Source organism: Wallemia mellicola (assembly GCF_000263375.1).
Source record: "Wallemia mellicola CBS 633.66 unplaced genomic scaffold WALSEscaffold_17, whole genome shotgun sequence".
Classification (NCBI taxonomy): Eukaryota; Fungi; Basidiomycota; class Wallemiomycetes; order Wallemiales; family Wallemiaceae; genus Wallemia; species Wallemia mellicola.
This window is the reverse complement of record NW_006531974.1, coordinates 27326-41344: the sequence shown is the minus strand read 5'-3', so window position 1 is coordinate 41344 and position 14019 is coordinate 27326. Positions and strand designations below refer to the sequence as shown.

Below are 14019 nucleotides of genomic sequence, written 5' to 3'. Positions count from 1 at the left end.
CAACATAAAAGTCATACAGGTAGATTTTGAGTTCATAATCACACCAAATAATATTAAAACAGATAAATATATATATCTAGCATATCACAACTATGAGCATTATTCTTCTATACGGTTTAATAACACTCAACATGCCGGTTTACTCAAGGACTCAATTTCTCCCGACATGATTTCGAGCACAGCGGATCAGCCACGATCTAAGAAAGCAAATAGAAAGCAACAAAAGAAAGAGAATAGAAGGGTTACTAGATCAATGAAAAAATAATTTTGTATTTTTATATTCCATATGAACTGATTGCATTGTGTCATACCATCTTGGCTTCTTACACTGTTCAGCTATTAATAGAAATCAATGGATATCTTTAAGAATATCAAAGATATTGGTCAGTCTTTGATAAATTCACCAATAACGGGTGTGCAGCAAGTCAACGAAGACTATGACCAGGCTCAATCAGAAGTACCACAATCAAGCTCAATGAATGAAGAAGTACACAAAAGAGTTAAAAAATACGCACAAGAAGTCCTTGTAATTGTTAGACCACCACCTCATATTTCTAATAACCCAATGAATTTGCAAATACAACTCGTTACACCAAAATCTAATAGGCAATCCATGGCATCTGACAGTAATCTCAGTAGATCATCATCTCTACATTCTTCTCATTCACTTGGTCAGGCTTCAAATTTAAGTCTGCATTCAACTACCTCACAATCACAATTCACCGCAGGAGGACGAAAGTTGATACCGCTCTATAACCTCCAGTATCATAATGTATTAACAACAGCAATCACAGACGCTGGTACAGATGCTAAAATAGCGAAATTTACAAAGAGAGGTTTAGAAATTCTCAATTTAATTGGCTTGGAATCTGATTTATTATCATCTGATAACGCATCAACGACCTCGAAGAAGTTCACACTTGATGGTCTCTTTAAATTTGGCAAGAATGACTCAAAAGCGCCGTCAGAGTTATTAAATCACGATGAATATAGCTGGTTAATTAGAAAACTTCTCAAAAGCTCTGAGACTTTAGAAGTTACTGCAGATGACTTACAATTCACATGGAAGAAATCTTCAGAATCGAATATAAATTCAAGACGATCCTCTATACCTTCACAACCAGCCTCAGAAATCTCTCATCCACCTTCAGAGATAGATAGAGAAGATGATGAGACACCTTGGTCATTTTATGCGATCTCTAAACACTTTAATAAAATTCATTTAGGTACACTCCATCCTGCACCACATCATCCACGCATAGTTGGTCAACTTAAAGTACCATTTCCCTTGCCAGATATTCCTGTTCCAAATACCAATCAAAAACTTTCACCTGAAGACCTCAAAGATATCCTTTCATGTACATGTCTAGTAGGTATCTTAGTAGGAATAATTACGACATACTAACAACACCTAAAGTGGTTAGTCACTAAAGAAGAATTTGGCGGCTTAGACAAACGGAGGAAAGGTGATGGTTGGAGGATAACTTAGTAGACTTTACTTAGAACAGGATTCACAAAATAACCCTATTGTTTCAATATCATTATACGCACTACTTAATATCAAACAATGGAACACTTATTATATTTGAACATTCATGCATTTTTAATAAGCCAATAAATCTAACCAATGATGTATTTTAGTTTTCCTTTTCTTGGGGTGTTTCTTCTGCCTCATCAAAGTTTGATGGTACAGAGTAGAGACGGATAATTGACTGCGTTGGTTATTAATGAAATGTGAAAGAAGAATGTAGAAACTCACTCTGTTAGGATCCTTGATTAAGATGTATTTACCTTCTGGTTGGTTCTTGACGAGATCGACTATAGTACGTACAATACCGAATCCATTACTGAGGTTGATACTCAATTGAGTTGCAAAGTCTCTAGGTTTGATAGTTTGTACTCCAACGATAACGTGCTTAGATTCATCTCTTGGATTGGCTCTGCTAATGAAACCGAATTTCATGAGCTCAGCGCCAGCGAGGATAGATTGAACGGTCCATCTTGCCAATTTAACGCTGTTGTTCTTGTATTCAGTAGCAACGACGGCACCACGTTGTGAATCCAATTTAGTTCTCCAGTCTAAAGCGCCACCTGCACCTTGAGCTCTATGGTCGAATTCGTTGAGCGCCTTGATAGTGATGAATGGTGTTGGGTCTTTCTTCTTAATACCTGGAACATAAGCGTCTAATTCAGTTCTAACAATTAAGTCCATTTCTTCACTTTCCTCAAGTGATAAATCGAACTTCCTGTACTTGTAAACGCTGCTTGCTACTGGTTCAGGTTCATCACCAGATGCAAATGGATTGGCTTCACCAAATTCTTTTGGTTTACCTTGTTCGTTGGTTACTTGAGTTGTGTAATTGTGGTTAACGTAGGTAGCTTCAAATGAAAGACTTGCTGGAGTGTTGAGTGTTTCCTTGTCATTCTCCATTGGTGGATCAGCAGCGTTTTCGTTAACTGATATAAAGTCAAATGGACCACCTTCACGCTTGTCAAGGAAGATTTGGTCTCCCTTGCGTACAACAACGAGATCCCATGGGTAGACTGATCTTGCTGAAGTCATCAAAACAGACAAAACGGAGTCAGTTGCGAATACCTTCGCCTTGTTTTCATTTGCGAGTTTTTGAATAACTGGATCAACTGAAGTTGTTGGATTGTAACGTACACGATCTTTGATTTCTAATGGCTTTTCATTCTTTGTGGTTATTCTATCGAAAGCTCTATCGTATGGATATAATTGACCATAGTTAATTACATCAGTTGGCTCTTCAACTTCCAAGTTTAGTTTGTTGAGTCTAGGGAAGTCAATTTCGGCGATCTTCTCCCATTCAGGTTCAACTTGTACAGAAGCGTCACGTATTCTGTTTGGTTTGTCCCAGTCTTTCCAACCCATCTTTCTGTTAACGCGTGGTTGTTGCTTAGCTTGAGTTTGAGCGGCCTGTTGACGTTGTTGGGTGTTGGTTCTCTGGGCAGTTGGTCTAACAGCAGGTTGAGCGTTATTACGTTGTTGTTGTTGGCGTCTACCGAGAGCAACAGTTCTCTTTGCTGAAGTCTTATTGTCAACCAAGCTAAATGAAGCTTCGTCTTCGCCGTGAATGTAACCAAAGGCGGTGGCAGAGCCAGAACCGTATATGTTCTTTGACAAAGGTTTAAGTTGTTTAGTTGATTGTTTGTTCGATTCCTCTTTTAAGTCATTGTTAAAATCAGCGATCTGAGTTATTTTATCAAATTTTGAGTAAGGAGAGTAAGGAATTTCCTTAAACTTGTTGTCTATTTTGTTTAAATGTGGTCCAAATTGATTGTCACTTGTACTCAATTCCGGTAATTCAAAGTTCATCGTTTACTCGCAACTTCATTCTCTATTCCAGACGGTGATGACAACAGAATCTAAAAAATTAAAATCTAAAGTCGCATACTATTATGACTCTGACGTCGGCAACTACTCTTATGGCTTTGGACACCCTATGAAACCCCATAGAATGAGAATGGTACATAACCTAGTACTCAATTATGGTTTAGATAAGAAGATGCAAATACTGGTAGCTATTTAGCTTATTATACACTCCACCTTGACTAAGAGCTCCATAGAAACCTCCTAGAGCTTCTCCTGAGGAGATGACTAGATTTCATACAGACGAGTACATCGATTTCTTAAAGCACGTCACACCAGAGACAGCTGCAGATCTAACGAGAAACCACGAAATTTGTCAGTCTCTTTATTTCCTTTGTAACTTCTCTAACAGCCTTTCAGTCCTCTCAGGAGAAGATTGCCCATCATTCGAAGGACTTTTCGAATTCTGCTCCATCTCTGCAGGTGGAAGTATAGCAGCAGCAAACAGACTAACTTCAGGTGAATCTGACATATCTGTTAATTGGGCCGGCGGTTTGCATCACGCTAAAAAGAGAGAAGCATCCGGTTTCTGTTACGTCAATGATATCGTACTCGCCATTATCGAACTTTTGAGGTACCATCAAAGGGTTCTTTATATTGATATCGATATTCATCATGGCGATGGCGTTGAAGAGGCTTTCTATACTACCGACAGGGTACTCACTTGTTCTTTCCACAAATACCCAGATTATTTTCCTGGTACGGGTAGTACGGATGACACTGGAATGTTTAAAGGCAAATCTTACTCTGTTAACTTCCCCTTGAGGGATGGTATCGATGATGAGAGTTATCACTCTGTTTTCAGACCTACAATACAACACATTATGGAATGGTATAGACCGGGCGCTGTTGTTTTACAATGCGGCGCCGACAGTTTAGCTGGTGACAAACTTGGTGTTTTTAATCTCTCCATGAAAGGTCACGCAGACTGTGTCAAATTCGTTAAAGCTTTCAACTTACCGATGATTGTCTTGGGTGGTGGTGGATACGCAGTGCGAAACGTTTCACGTACATGGACTTACGAAACTGGATTGCTAGTTGATAAACACCTCGAAGAAGACCTCCCATTCAACGATTATCTTGATTATTATGGCCCGCGTTATAAGCTTGACGTACCTGAAACTAACATGGAGAATCACAACACGCCAGAGTATCTTCATGATATACAAACTAAGGTGTTTGAACACCTCAAAGAATTACCTTTCGCACCATCCGCACAGATAAGAGAGGTACCATCTGATCCATGGCCTTACAGTGATCAATCAGATGATGAACTCGACGAGAGGATATCAAAAGCTGCTAATAATATTTATGATGAACCTGAAATGGAAGAGGATGACTATCAATCTACCTACAAAAATCGTAGTAATAGAATAAATGGTAGAAATAGAACACAAAATTTCTCTAAAAAGAAACGCAGGTTCTTCCAAAGTGCTCAAACTTCTAATAATTTCAATAACTTCGGTTGTGGTCATGAGCATACGTCTAAACCACAATTAGATGATTTCTTAAGACAGATCGTCGGTTCATCAGCATCTACTAACACACTCAATAATCAACTCAATGAGAGGATATCACCAGAGTATAATATGTAATTGTAAAAAAGAAAAAAGAAAAACAACCTTGTACTTTATTCATCGTTAGCTACATTATTCACCAGCGTCCCAATTTGATTGTTAGAGAATATTTCAACTTTATCACCATGCTTTAAGTATGCAGGCGGATTACGAGTGAATCCGACACCCATTGGTGTACCTGTCCATATTAATGATCCTGGTAGAAGTGTAGTTCCTTGTGATAAGAAGGCGATTGTCTCAGCTAAAGAGAATATTTGCTTTCTTTTGAAACATTAAATAAGTAATAGTACTAATCATCAAACTACTCACAAAGTTGAACTGTTTTGCATAATGGTTCCGTTGAGCTTTGTGCCGATTGGGATATTTTGAGGATCAGTAATCTCGTCTGCACTAACAAGTGCGGGTCCCCATGGTGCACTACCATCAAATGACTTGGAGAATCCCCATTGTGAGCTACCGAATTGGTGCTTTCTCGTGCTAACGTCATTACCGATTGAATAACCAAGGATATAGTTCAAAGCGTCTTTCTTACTGACATTTTTTGCAGCACGTCCAATTACAGCAATAAATTCGGCCTCATAGTCGACTAAATGCTCATCTGATGGTTGACATACACGTGGTATTGGTATTGCGTCCCCCGGTCCAGCCAAGGCAGTTGATGGTTTGTAGAACAAAATAGGCTGAGTTGGAATTTTGAGTTTGCACTCTTCCTATGATATTGTCAAATAGTGAAAGGGATGTTGATAGAATGAACATACAGCATGGTCCCTGTAATCTAATAAAATTATAAGAGATATCAATAGTAATATTTGACATACTTAAGCCAAGAAAGCGACTGGTAGGTACTTCATCGAAACTAAGAGGTGAAAGCAGCTTTGAGACTGTCTTGATATCCCCGGTGCGGAGAGTAGCAGTGAGGGCAGAATTAGTGTTGAGTATGTCAGCTTGTATGTTTTTAGAGAGGCCAACTGATAGATTATTAGCCATTTATTCCCCATAGAGCGTTACTGACCGTCGATATCGGCTGAAAGGGGTTCACCGAGATAAATACGACCGTCTTCTTTAGCGACGAATCTTATGAGTCTCTTCCAACACTGTATAGACTGTTAGCTACTTTAGTTCGCTCTAACGATAGACAGACTCTTATCGCTGACATGGCTGGTGTAGATCAAGGTACAAATTAAGTGTATGATGATATTTATTTGTTATTTATTAGTTTCATTTGAAATACTGACTAGCTGTTCTCTTGAACAACAACATCGATGCTCAAATCCCTAAACACTTTCATATTCGGTCTAACTCCAGAGGAAAGAGTGCGTAAATGGCAAGCGAATCTACGCAAAGAGTCTAGATTACTTGATAGAGAGATACGTCAATTAGATCAGGCAACGAACAAAACAAAGTCCTCTTTGAAGCAGTTGGCAAAAAGAGACGATAGGAAATCCTGCCGTATTTTAGCAAAGGAAATTGCACGCTCTAATAAGCAAAAAGAGCGTTTGTTATCTTCAAAGGTCACGCTCAATTCTATATCGATGCAGCTATCATCCCAGTTGTCGACAATGAAAGTGACTGGTAGCTTACAGAAATCAACAGAGATTATGAAACTATCTTCATCACTTATTAAACTTCCTCAGTTATCTAGCACTATGTCACAGATGTCACAGGAAATGATGAAGGTGCGCCATCCTCATTGGTATATACCTCGTTATTAACACAAAACAGGCTGGCATCATGGACGAAATGCTTCAAGAAACAATGGACGCGCATGACGAAGAGGAGGGTCTCAACGAGGAGGCTGACGAAGAAGTTGATAAGGTTTTAATGGAAATAACTGGTGGAAAGCTCGACCAAATTGGTTCAATGGCTGATAAAGAACTTCCCGTGCGTTCATTATCTTATTTGGCTCTATTCGTCCGCTAACGTCTTCGTAGGAGATCGAAGAACCACAAGCAGAAGAACAAAATCACGATGAAGAGCTAGAAAGAATGCAGAAGCAACTAGACGGCTTGTTACGCGGCTAAACCTGCGTTAGATATCCCAATACCTGTATGATAGATCAGAACTATACATTAATCAATCAGAAGTATTAGTACAATATTCTACACTTTCGCCATTATGATCCTAGTTCAGCTTCTTGTTCGGCTTTTACTCGGCCTCTTCATCTTCCTCAGCTTCCTCAGCCTCTCCTTCACTATCTTCATCAACTTCAGTACCTGCTGGTCTCTTTAATGCTGATTTCGGTTGCTTATTGCTTGTTTTTCCTTTCATAATCCCAACATCGACACCCCAGTCACCGGATATTTGGTCATATTCGTTGATGAGCTCAGCAGGGAGTAATCGTCTGGCTAACGTCTGCAATGGTGCCCTATCAGAAATAACACCCTGACTATATTACGCCGATTAGAGTGTTGGGATGAACAGTGAAAGTCTACTTACTCCCTTAAAACCTCAATCATATCAGATGCCCGGAGCTCATTATTTCGACCATTTTGTCTAGCTCTCGTTTCAGTTTGATTGCAGAGTAGTTCGAGGTAGTTGTAGCAGTTATCCATCATCACCTCCTGAGCACCAGGATCAACTACAATCTTGCCTCCAGTCCGGTGCTGGTTCATGAAACGCTCCATGAAGCGCTTCATACTGGCTGCACTGATATTAGGAAGTGGTTGTGAACTACCTCTAGCGAATCTCTCTTTCTTTGGTGCAGGCTTTGGTCTCTTTCTCAGCGGTTCATTACCGTCACTGACTGTTGTTAGAACGCTTGTATTTGGAGTATCTACTCACCCGCTGTCATCTGGACCTACATCACCAGATTTACGTGGATCACCGGGACTATTCGAATGACGACCTTGTTCCCTCAAATTTGGATCGATTGCCTCTTCCTCTTCTCCTTCTTCCTGTTCAGGGGCATCTTCTGGTTGTCTCTCAATGATCTCTTCCTCTACTTCCTGTTCCTCTTGTTCTTGCTCTGGGTCTTCCTCTTCTTTTTCTTGTTCTTGCCTTGGATCCTCTTCCTCTTCCTCTTCCTCTGCAGTGGGTTTCTCCGTTTCGGGTATATCCCAATCATCTGGCTCTTTCTGACCTTCGCTCATAGCCTCATCTTTCTCCCACGCACCTTCATCATTATCGCCTTCTTGTACTTCTGTATCAATCATTTCATTATCAGGTAACATATTTATAAGATCTTCTTCGACATCAGCATCAGCAAGGCCATTATCTACTTCTTGATCATCATCGTTATTTGTAATAGGTGATCTATCTTGACTACCTCTACCGCGATCGCTTTCATAGCTGTTGGCAACGCTATCAGATGAATCTCTCTTGCGCTTACTTCTGTTGCTGCTAACACTATCATTCGCACTGTCAAGAGATTCACTAGGTTGTCTCTCTGAATGAGTTCCCGGTGATTCTTTTCGTGTTTGAGGACTTTCCGTGTCACGTAGACTGCTCCCACTTCCACTTCTAGGAGTTCCTCTGGATGGTGTATGCGACTTACGGTCATCTCTAAGAACCTCTTCTTCAATTTCCCTCTCATTATCTTCGTCCACATCAGGTAGGATTACATTTGGTTGTCTAAAGCTTGTACTATCGTTTCCAATGTCACCAATAGTCCTCTCATCACGGTTGGATGTATCTAAGAAACTATTAGCATGAGTTGATTGTCTTCTTAATGATTCATTATCAAACTGGAGCGATTGATCGTGTATCAATTCAGACTCTCCATGGTCGAATTGGTTAGTTTCATCACCAAGTGCAAAACCAAATCTAGATCTCGCACCTACGCTAAAACGTGCATCATTCGGTGCGCGTTCTCTCCGTGCAATTTCAGGATTTTCAGTTTCATCAAAATTTGAAAAGTATGATGGCGATCTCGAAACAGGTCTGTGTTGTTTCCAATATTCACTAACACTCATAGGACTGTCAAGAGTTACGATAGATCCTGGTGTATCCTGTACAGAATTGTGTAATGATGTTTCATTTTGAGGTGTAGGAGGTGGTGGCATATCAGGTTTCGAGACGCCTCTAAAAGCAGATGATCGTCTTACTGTAGGTGGAACCTCTTTGCTCGAGCTTGTAGGCGTCCTGCCTTGCGGTGTGACATGACGATTTTCACGTTCTCCTGATCTGGTAGATTTGGAGAGTACATTAGCATTATGACTTGAGCTTTCTCTATTGCTTGATGGTGTTCGTACTTCTGGTTGCTCTACTGTTACAGGAGGGGAAGGTCTAGGTACACCAGGTGCTATTTACCATCTAAGCGACATCCCTACAAAGAAAACACTGACTAACCTTTCGTAAGTTGCCTTAATAAACTTCTAGGAGTCTCTCTTTCAGGTTTCGGCCGCGTACTCGTCGTTGCGCCTGCATTTGGAGTTTGTTGAGTCCTTTGAGGAGGTAAAATACGCGTTCCACGGGGTGTACGACGTGACGGCGTTGGTGGCTCTCGCGCTCTATTTGGTGTTGGTATTGGTGGGTAATTCTTCCGCTTCTGTCTGCTATTCGGAGTCGACATATCGCGGTTGATATTGAAGAGTGTATGTGACTTTTATTGGAAATGAATAGGAAATATAAGTGGAAAGTACGTTGTGATATGGTTACATTAAGTCTTAATTAATACAATGGGACTATTATACAATTTCTTTTACATTGTCTGCGGTCGTAGTAAGCTATACTGTCTAATCCACGCTCAGTCCGAGCTCGAGAGATCAGATTCTAGACTGCAGTCACAATCAAAATGGTCAGAGAGCGTCGAGCAATCAAAGCTAGGCTTGTTCAATCGCTGGTTGACTAGATTGTGCATACCGCATAACCAACTTGAAGCATCGTGGTTAGAGGATGTCTGTGAAACATAAGATATCACTTTGAGTGTAGTCAAGCTATATGCCTACCTGTGGAGGGAATTTAGATAGTATCTGCTGGAAATGATGACTGCATTCGTCGCACGGGTAGAGCTCAGAGAACAAGTAGAAGAACTGCTCTAGCTTTTTGCTCTCTTCGTGTGTAGGATGCTAGCCCAACTGTAAGAATAACGAATATCCGGATTAGATCATATCCTACCTCGGGAAATCTCAACGTGAGATGATGAAGAAGTTTCCAGCTGGAGTGTCCCAAATCAGCTCTAGATCGTGTGTTATATTAAGTCTATATAGGCTAATATACCCACTTATAACTATCGTGCGGTGCGGTAGCTTTCTTAATAAATTTGAGCTCAAACGGCTGTACTAAGTGTATTAAATAAATTGTAATGCTTATAATTATAATTGAGACTGCTGCTATCAATTTTCTAGCAAAATTCATCGTTTGAGTTCAACGTCCATCAAGATGATTTCTAGAGTTCTTTTGAGAGGCAGAAGCGCAGCTAGCTATCCATCTATTACTAGAGCATACTCTACAAAGAATACCGTACCACAAAAGACAACACACGATGAGAATATCAAAGAACACAAAGCATCTGGATTAACTACACCACACCCACCAAAGGATGTACTCACAGCTGAGGTCATCTCTGGTGCACCAGGTGTGTGATACTATATACATCTACCTCTCTAACCCTCGATAGAAACACTCCAACGTCGTCAAGTTAGAATTTATAAGCCAACAAAGAATACAATGCAATCTGGCACCTACAACACTCACCAATGGAGGGTCGACTTTGATATTTTACAAGGTGGCGGTAGATGGGAACATCCATTGATGGGTTGGTCATCATCGTGAGTTTGATTGGCTGAGGAGACTACAAAGCTGATAGCATATACAGCGCAGATTACATGCAAGGTACACATGTCAAATTCCAGTCAAAGGAGGCTGCTATCCACTTCTGTGAGAAGCAAGGTGCGTATAGCGTCTAGATGGACTGGTAATCTAACAAGTACTCTAGGATGGGATTACTTTGTTTCTAAACCACGCTCTCCAAAGTTTAAAACCAAACAGTATGCAGCTAACTACTACCACTGTGAGTATAATCTATCACATTTGATAACAGAACTAATAAGAACTACAGCAGCTGGAAAAGTACGTTTAGCGCACACAAAGTAGAAAAAAATAACTGTAAAACCTTTTAATTTCTAAATCCATACAATTTCACTTTCTAAATTTGTTAATACGCGTCTAAACCCGTGTGTTCATTATCAACTTCGATGTCAATTTTAAGTACATCTCCAGCGAAATCATTTTTGAATAGAAAGAAGCATAATAGTCAATCAGAGATACAGATATCTCAATCTGTACAATATCACAGCTCAAATAAAGTCAACAACAAGGACTTTTGTAACTCGTTTTGGGGCCAGGATAGCAGCGGAACGGGATTTGATATTTTAACTAACAAAATTAAATCAAGCGCTAAAACGATTGATGATTTAAAGTTATTCTGGAAAGAAAGAGCTTCGATTGAGGACGATTATGCTAGAAAACTAGCAAAACTATCGCGATTTCTCGTTGGTTCAAATGAAACTGGGTGAGTCTATTGCCTATTTCGTCAATACACTTTATTAACGCGTTATAGCGCTATCAGAGATAGCCTTGATACTCTCAGCGTCGAGTTAGAACAAACATCACAGAATCATTTCAATTTAAGTCAAAACATGCGTAGGGAATTGGAAGTTCCAACTTCTGACTGGTCAAATCGTATGTCTAATTTTAAGAAGACATCCCTAGCTTCAATCGAGAAGAAGTACAAGGTTTTGCAGACTCAAGAGAGTTACGTCGATAAGGCACGTCTATTTTTACTAATTTGAAGTATTCTAACACATCAATAGGCTAAGGCTAAATACACGGACAACTGCGTCTCTATCAATACCTTCACTGCACAGAAATCACTCCTTCAAGGTAAAGATTTAGAAAGAGTCGACGGTAAACTTGATAAAGCAAAATCGGCAGTTGGTGCCAATGAGCGCGACTATATCAACTTTGTTAGGGCTTTGTCGGACACACGTAAACGTTGGGAAGCTGACTGGCGCTTGTTTTGCGATCAATGCCAAGATGAAGAAGAGGAAAGAATCGAATTCATTAAAACTAACATGTGGGAATACGCCAATGAAGTATCGACCGTCTGCGTTGCTGATGATGAGGTGTGTTTGATTGCTCTCCTTGTCTTGACTTACTAATATTTTCCAGTCTTGCGAGAAACTTAGGCAAGCACTTGAGCAGGTCGACCCTGATCTTGATATTGAAATCTTCGTTGATGAAAGTATGACTGGTAACACACTTCCAGGTATGTCTTAAACTTTCGGGAAATGAAGCACTGACGCAATATCCAGAACAACCAACATTTGTTGATTTCTCACGTGAAACGCAAGCACCTTCACCTGCTCCTAGATATGCCGCCTTCCATAGAAACAGTGTCCGCCCGTTGGATGTGCCAAAGGAAGCACCACGCGCTTTGGCATCGAATAACCAAGCACCAAAGCAAGAAGTGGTAGCTGAGAAGCCACCACCACCATCTCCAAAGAAGCACACCGTTATCGAAGAGCCGAAAGTACAGAAGGCACCACCAAGAGATCCTAAGAATGATGAGAATAAGCCTTTCAAGGTACCTCAACTTCCAGCTCGCAGTGCTGATCGTCCAGCAGCTCCTAAGAAGGAGGATGTTGCACCACCAAAGCCAGAAAAGGAAGAGAAGAGCTCTGAGAGTGGGGACGTGGATGAATTGGCTGCTGCTCTTGCACAATTAAGAAATGCACCACCAGTTACAGGTAACTTACGTGCGAATGTCGCTGCACAAGCTGAGAAGAAACCGCGTTCAAGACCAGTATCACAACAATCTGCTTCTACACAACCAGCTTTAGTACCACCTGGATCACAAATGCCAGTCAATCAAAACCAAAACAAGATGTATCAAGGATTGGACGCATCTCAAATCCAAGCACTTCAAATTCAGCAAAAATATGCACCACATACAACACCACCTTTCCCAGCAATGATGCAGAGACCTGCATCTAGTCAGTCAACTGCTGGTGGACCTGTTGAAGATGTTTTGACCACTTACCATCAACAATTACCGCACGAGCGGTCACGTCGTAACTCTAAAATGGAGCAACAATCGCAAGGTACCACCCCACAGACAGTGTCACCTGGACCAACGAATGCTAGACCTTTATCGGCAATGGGTAGATCACCATCAAGAGAAGGTTTTGCAGGTATTGGTGCTAATGGAGCCGGTAGTAGGCAACCATCACCCAGTATAAGTGCAGCTTCACCTCAGAGATCAGCGACACCACTTGGAATATCCTTGAATGCTTCTGGAGAGGTTGCTCATGATCAAAAGGCAGAGGAATGGAAGGAGAAGAGACGTTCAGTGTCTCCATCGCCTACACCTGCTCCGGTTTCTCAATCTAACATGATGCCTGCCCAACAACAACAGCAAATGCAACAAGCGCAAGCTTACTATCAATACCAAATGATGCTTGCGCAGCAATCTCAGCAACAGCCACAACAAGCCCAACAACCGCAACATCCACAAGCTCCAAATCCTTATCAACAATATCAACAGTATTATCCATATCCTGGTCAACAGCAAATGCCACAACAGCCTTATGTTATGACAAATACACCTGGACCAGGATATAACCCACAGTTTGCAACGTCTGGAACGCCTGCACCAATGTTAAATGCTTATCAACAACAACAGCAAAGGGCACCATCACCATCACCTACACCAGCTTATAGTATGTCAGTTACACCAGGACCGCAACAGCAGCCACAACAAGCACCATTTGTACCATCAATTCAAACTCAACAATTATCTCAAACACCTCAACCATTAAGTAGTGCTAGCGGAACATCACAACAACAAATGTATAGACAACCTTCACCTGGACCAACGCCAAGACCAATTTCAACTAGTCCTGCAAAAGAGCCAGTCTTATTCCATGTTAAGGCATTATACGATTACCAAGCACAAACTGCAGAAGAGTTTGACTTTAAAGCTGGTGACGTGATTGCAGTATTCAAGACACCTGAAGACGGTTGGTGGACAGGTCAGTTGCTAAATGAATCTAGATATGTACCAGGAAAGACACTTTTCCCTTCAAATTTCGTTTCTTTGTTTTAATATGA

General features: G+C 40.8%; 9 protein-coding genes across 9 annotated transcripts; 5 read left to right on the top strand and 4 right to left on the bottom strand.

Moving 5' to 3' along the window:
* The first annotated feature begins 441 nt into the window (after window positions 1-441).
* On the top strand, window positions 442-1613 carry WALSEDRAFT_60914 (hypothetical protein). Its single transcript, XM_006959393.1, has 2 exons — window positions 442-1369; window positions 1418-1613. The coding sequence occupies exons 1-2, from the start codon at window positions 476-478 to the stop codon at window positions 1487-1489; spliced, it is 966 nt and encodes a 321-aa protein (XP_006959455.1). The 5' UTR covers window positions 442-475; the 3' UTR covers window positions 1490-1613.
* On the bottom strand, window positions 1586-3348 carry WALSEDRAFT_60913 (translation initiation factor eIF-3, subunit D). Its single transcript, XM_006959392.1, has 2 exons — window positions 1760-3348; window positions 1586-1712 (listed from the first exon to the last, which is right to left on the bottom strand). Exons 1-2 carry the CDS (start codon window positions 3335-3337, stop codon window positions 1638-1640), a joined length of 1653 nt encoding a protein of 550 aa, XP_006959454.1. The 5' UTR covers window positions 3338-3348; the 3' UTR covers window positions 1586-1637.
* Window positions 3349-3381: 33 nt separating this feature from the next.
* Window positions 3382-6062, top strand: Rpd3p (histone deacetylase). The gene is made up of 7 exons (XM_006959391.1): window positions 3382-3539; window positions 3589-3706; window positions 3752-5229; window positions 5278-5678; window positions 5727-5743; window positions 5787-5936; window positions 5981-6062. The coding sequence occupies exons 1-3, from the start codon at window positions 3465-3467 to the stop codon at window positions 4984-4986; spliced, it is 1428 nt and encodes a 475-aa protein (XP_006959453.1). The 5' UTR covers window positions 3382-3464; the 3' UTR covers window positions 4987-5229; window positions 5278-5678; window positions 5727-5743; window positions 5787-5936; window positions 5981-6062.
* On the bottom strand, window positions 3382-8043 carry WALSEDRAFT_60910 (hypothetical protein). Its single transcript, XM_006959389.1, has 13 exons — window positions 7947-8043; window positions 7750-7913; window positions 7405-7707; window positions 6900-7354; window positions 6691-6849; window positions 6110-6644; window positions 5981-6062; window positions 5787-5936; window positions 5727-5743; window positions 5278-5678; window positions 3752-5229; window positions 3589-3706; window positions 3382-3539 (listed from the first exon to the last, which is right to left on the bottom strand). The coding sequence occupies exons 6-11, from the start codon at window positions 6122-6124 to the stop codon at window positions 5022-5024; spliced, it is 873 nt and encodes a 290-aa protein (XP_006959451.1). The 5' UTR covers window positions 6125-6644; window positions 6691-6849; window positions 6900-7354; window positions 7405-7707; window positions 7750-7913; window positions 7947-8043; the 3' UTR covers window positions 3382-3539; window positions 3589-3706; window positions 3752-5021.
* On the bottom strand, window positions 3382-9478 carry WALSEDRAFT_69791 (hypothetical protein; the record flags this gene model as incomplete). The annotated part of the gene is made up of 13 exons (XM_006959388.1): window positions 3382-3539; window positions 3589-3706; window positions 3752-5229; window positions 5278-5678; window positions 5727-5743; window positions 5787-5936; window positions 5981-6062; window positions 6110-6644; window positions 6691-6849; window positions 6900-7354; window positions 7405-7707; window positions 7750-9208; window positions 9256-9478. The coding sequence occupies 4 exons, from the start codon at window positions 9476-9478 to the stop codon at window positions 7114-7116; spliced, it is 2226 nt and encodes a 741-aa protein (XP_006959450.1). The 3' UTR covers window positions 3382-3539; window positions 3589-3706; window positions 3752-5229; window positions 5278-5678; window positions 5727-5743; window positions 5787-5936; window positions 5981-6062; window positions 6110-6644; window positions 6691-6849; window positions 6900-7113.
* On the top strand, window positions 6231-6989 carry WALSEDRAFT_20635 (vacuolar sorting protein VPS24; the record flags this gene model as incomplete). The annotated part of the gene is made up of 3 exons (XM_006959390.1): window positions 6231-6644; window positions 6691-6853; window positions 6919-6989. 3 exons carry the CDS (start codon window positions 6231-6233, stop codon window positions 6987-6989), a joined length of 648 nt encoding a protein of 215 aa, XP_006959452.1.
* A 204-nt stretch (window positions 9479-9682) lies between the features above and the next one.
* WALSEDRAFT_5046 (hypothetical protein) lies at window positions 9683-10080 on the bottom strand (the record flags this gene model as incomplete). Its single annotated transcript, XM_006959387.1, has 3 exons — window positions 9683-9805; window positions 9855-9974; window positions 10024-10080. Coding segments are annotated over 3 exons (300 nt in total), but the record flags the coding sequence as incomplete, so codon positions are not given.
* Window positions 10081-10287: 207 nt separating this feature from the next.
* Window positions 10288-11053, top strand: WALSEDRAFT_60909 (hypothetical protein; the record flags this gene model as incomplete). The annotated part of the gene is made up of 5 exons (XM_006959386.1): window positions 10288-10483; window positions 10526-10676; window positions 10724-10797; window positions 10844-10918; window positions 10967-11053. The coding sequence occupies 5 exons, from the start codon at window positions 10288-10290 to the stop codon at window positions 10999-11001; spliced, it is 531 nt and encodes a 176-aa protein (XP_006959448.1). The 3' UTR covers window positions 11002-11053.
* Window positions 11054-11102: 49 nt separating this feature from the next.
* WALSEDRAFT_69788 (hypothetical protein) lies at window positions 11103-14014 on the top strand (the record flags this gene model as incomplete). Its single annotated transcript, XM_006959385.1, has 5 exons — window positions 11103-11419; window positions 11468-11675; window positions 11721-12032; window positions 12079-12175; window positions 12222-14014. The coding sequence occupies 5 exons, from the start codon at window positions 11103-11105 to the stop codon at window positions 14012-14014; spliced, it is 2727 nt and encodes a 908-aa protein (XP_006959447.1).
* Between the last annotated feature and the right edge of the window lie 5 nt (window positions 14015-14019).

What these genes read in the sequence shown, in the direction of transcription:
- Rpd3p (XM_006959391.1), top strand. Translation starts at nt 3,465, where the DNA reads ATGAAACCCCATAGAATGAGAATGGTACATAACCTAGTACTCAATTAT. An exon ending in ATAAGAAGATGCAAATACTG is followed by an intron (nt 3,540 to 3,588) that starts GTAGCTATTTAG and finishes AGAGCTCCATAG; the next exon opens with AAACCTCCTAGAGCTTCTCC. An exon ending in AACGAGAAACCACGAAATTT is followed by an intron (nt 3,707 to 3,751) that starts GTCAGTCTCTTT and finishes ACAGCCTTTCAG; the next exon opens with TCCTCTCAGGAGAAGATTGC.
- WALSEDRAFT_60914 (XM_006959393.1), top strand. Translation starts at nt 476, where the DNA reads ATGAATGAAGAAGTACACAAAAGAGTTAAAAAATACGCACAAGAAGTC. An exon ending in TCCTTTCATGTACATGTCTA is followed by an intron (nt 1,370 to 1,417) that starts GTAGGTATCTTA and finishes CAACACCTAAAG; the next exon opens with TGGTTAGTCACTAAAGAAGA.
- WALSEDRAFT_60913 (XM_006959392.1), bottom strand. Translation starts at nt 3,337, where the DNA reads ATGAACTTTGAATTACCGGAATTGAGTACAAGTGACAATCAATTTGGA. An exon ending in TAATCAAGGATCCTAACAGA is followed by an intron (nt 1,713 to 1,759) that starts GTGAGTTTCTAC and finishes TAACCAACGCAG; the next exon opens with TCAATTATCCGTCTCTACTC.
- WALSEDRAFT_60910 (XM_006959389.1), bottom strand. An exon ending in CCTTTCAGCCGATATCGACG is followed by an intron (nt 5,937 to 5,980) that starts GTCAGTAACGCT and finishes ATAATCTATCAG; the next exon opens with TTGGCCTCTCTAAAAACATA. An exon ending in ATGCAAAACAGTTCAACTTT is followed by an intron (nt 5,230 to 5,277) that starts GTGAGTAGTTTG and finishes ATGTTTCAAAAG; the next exon opens with AAAGCAAATATTCTCTTTAG.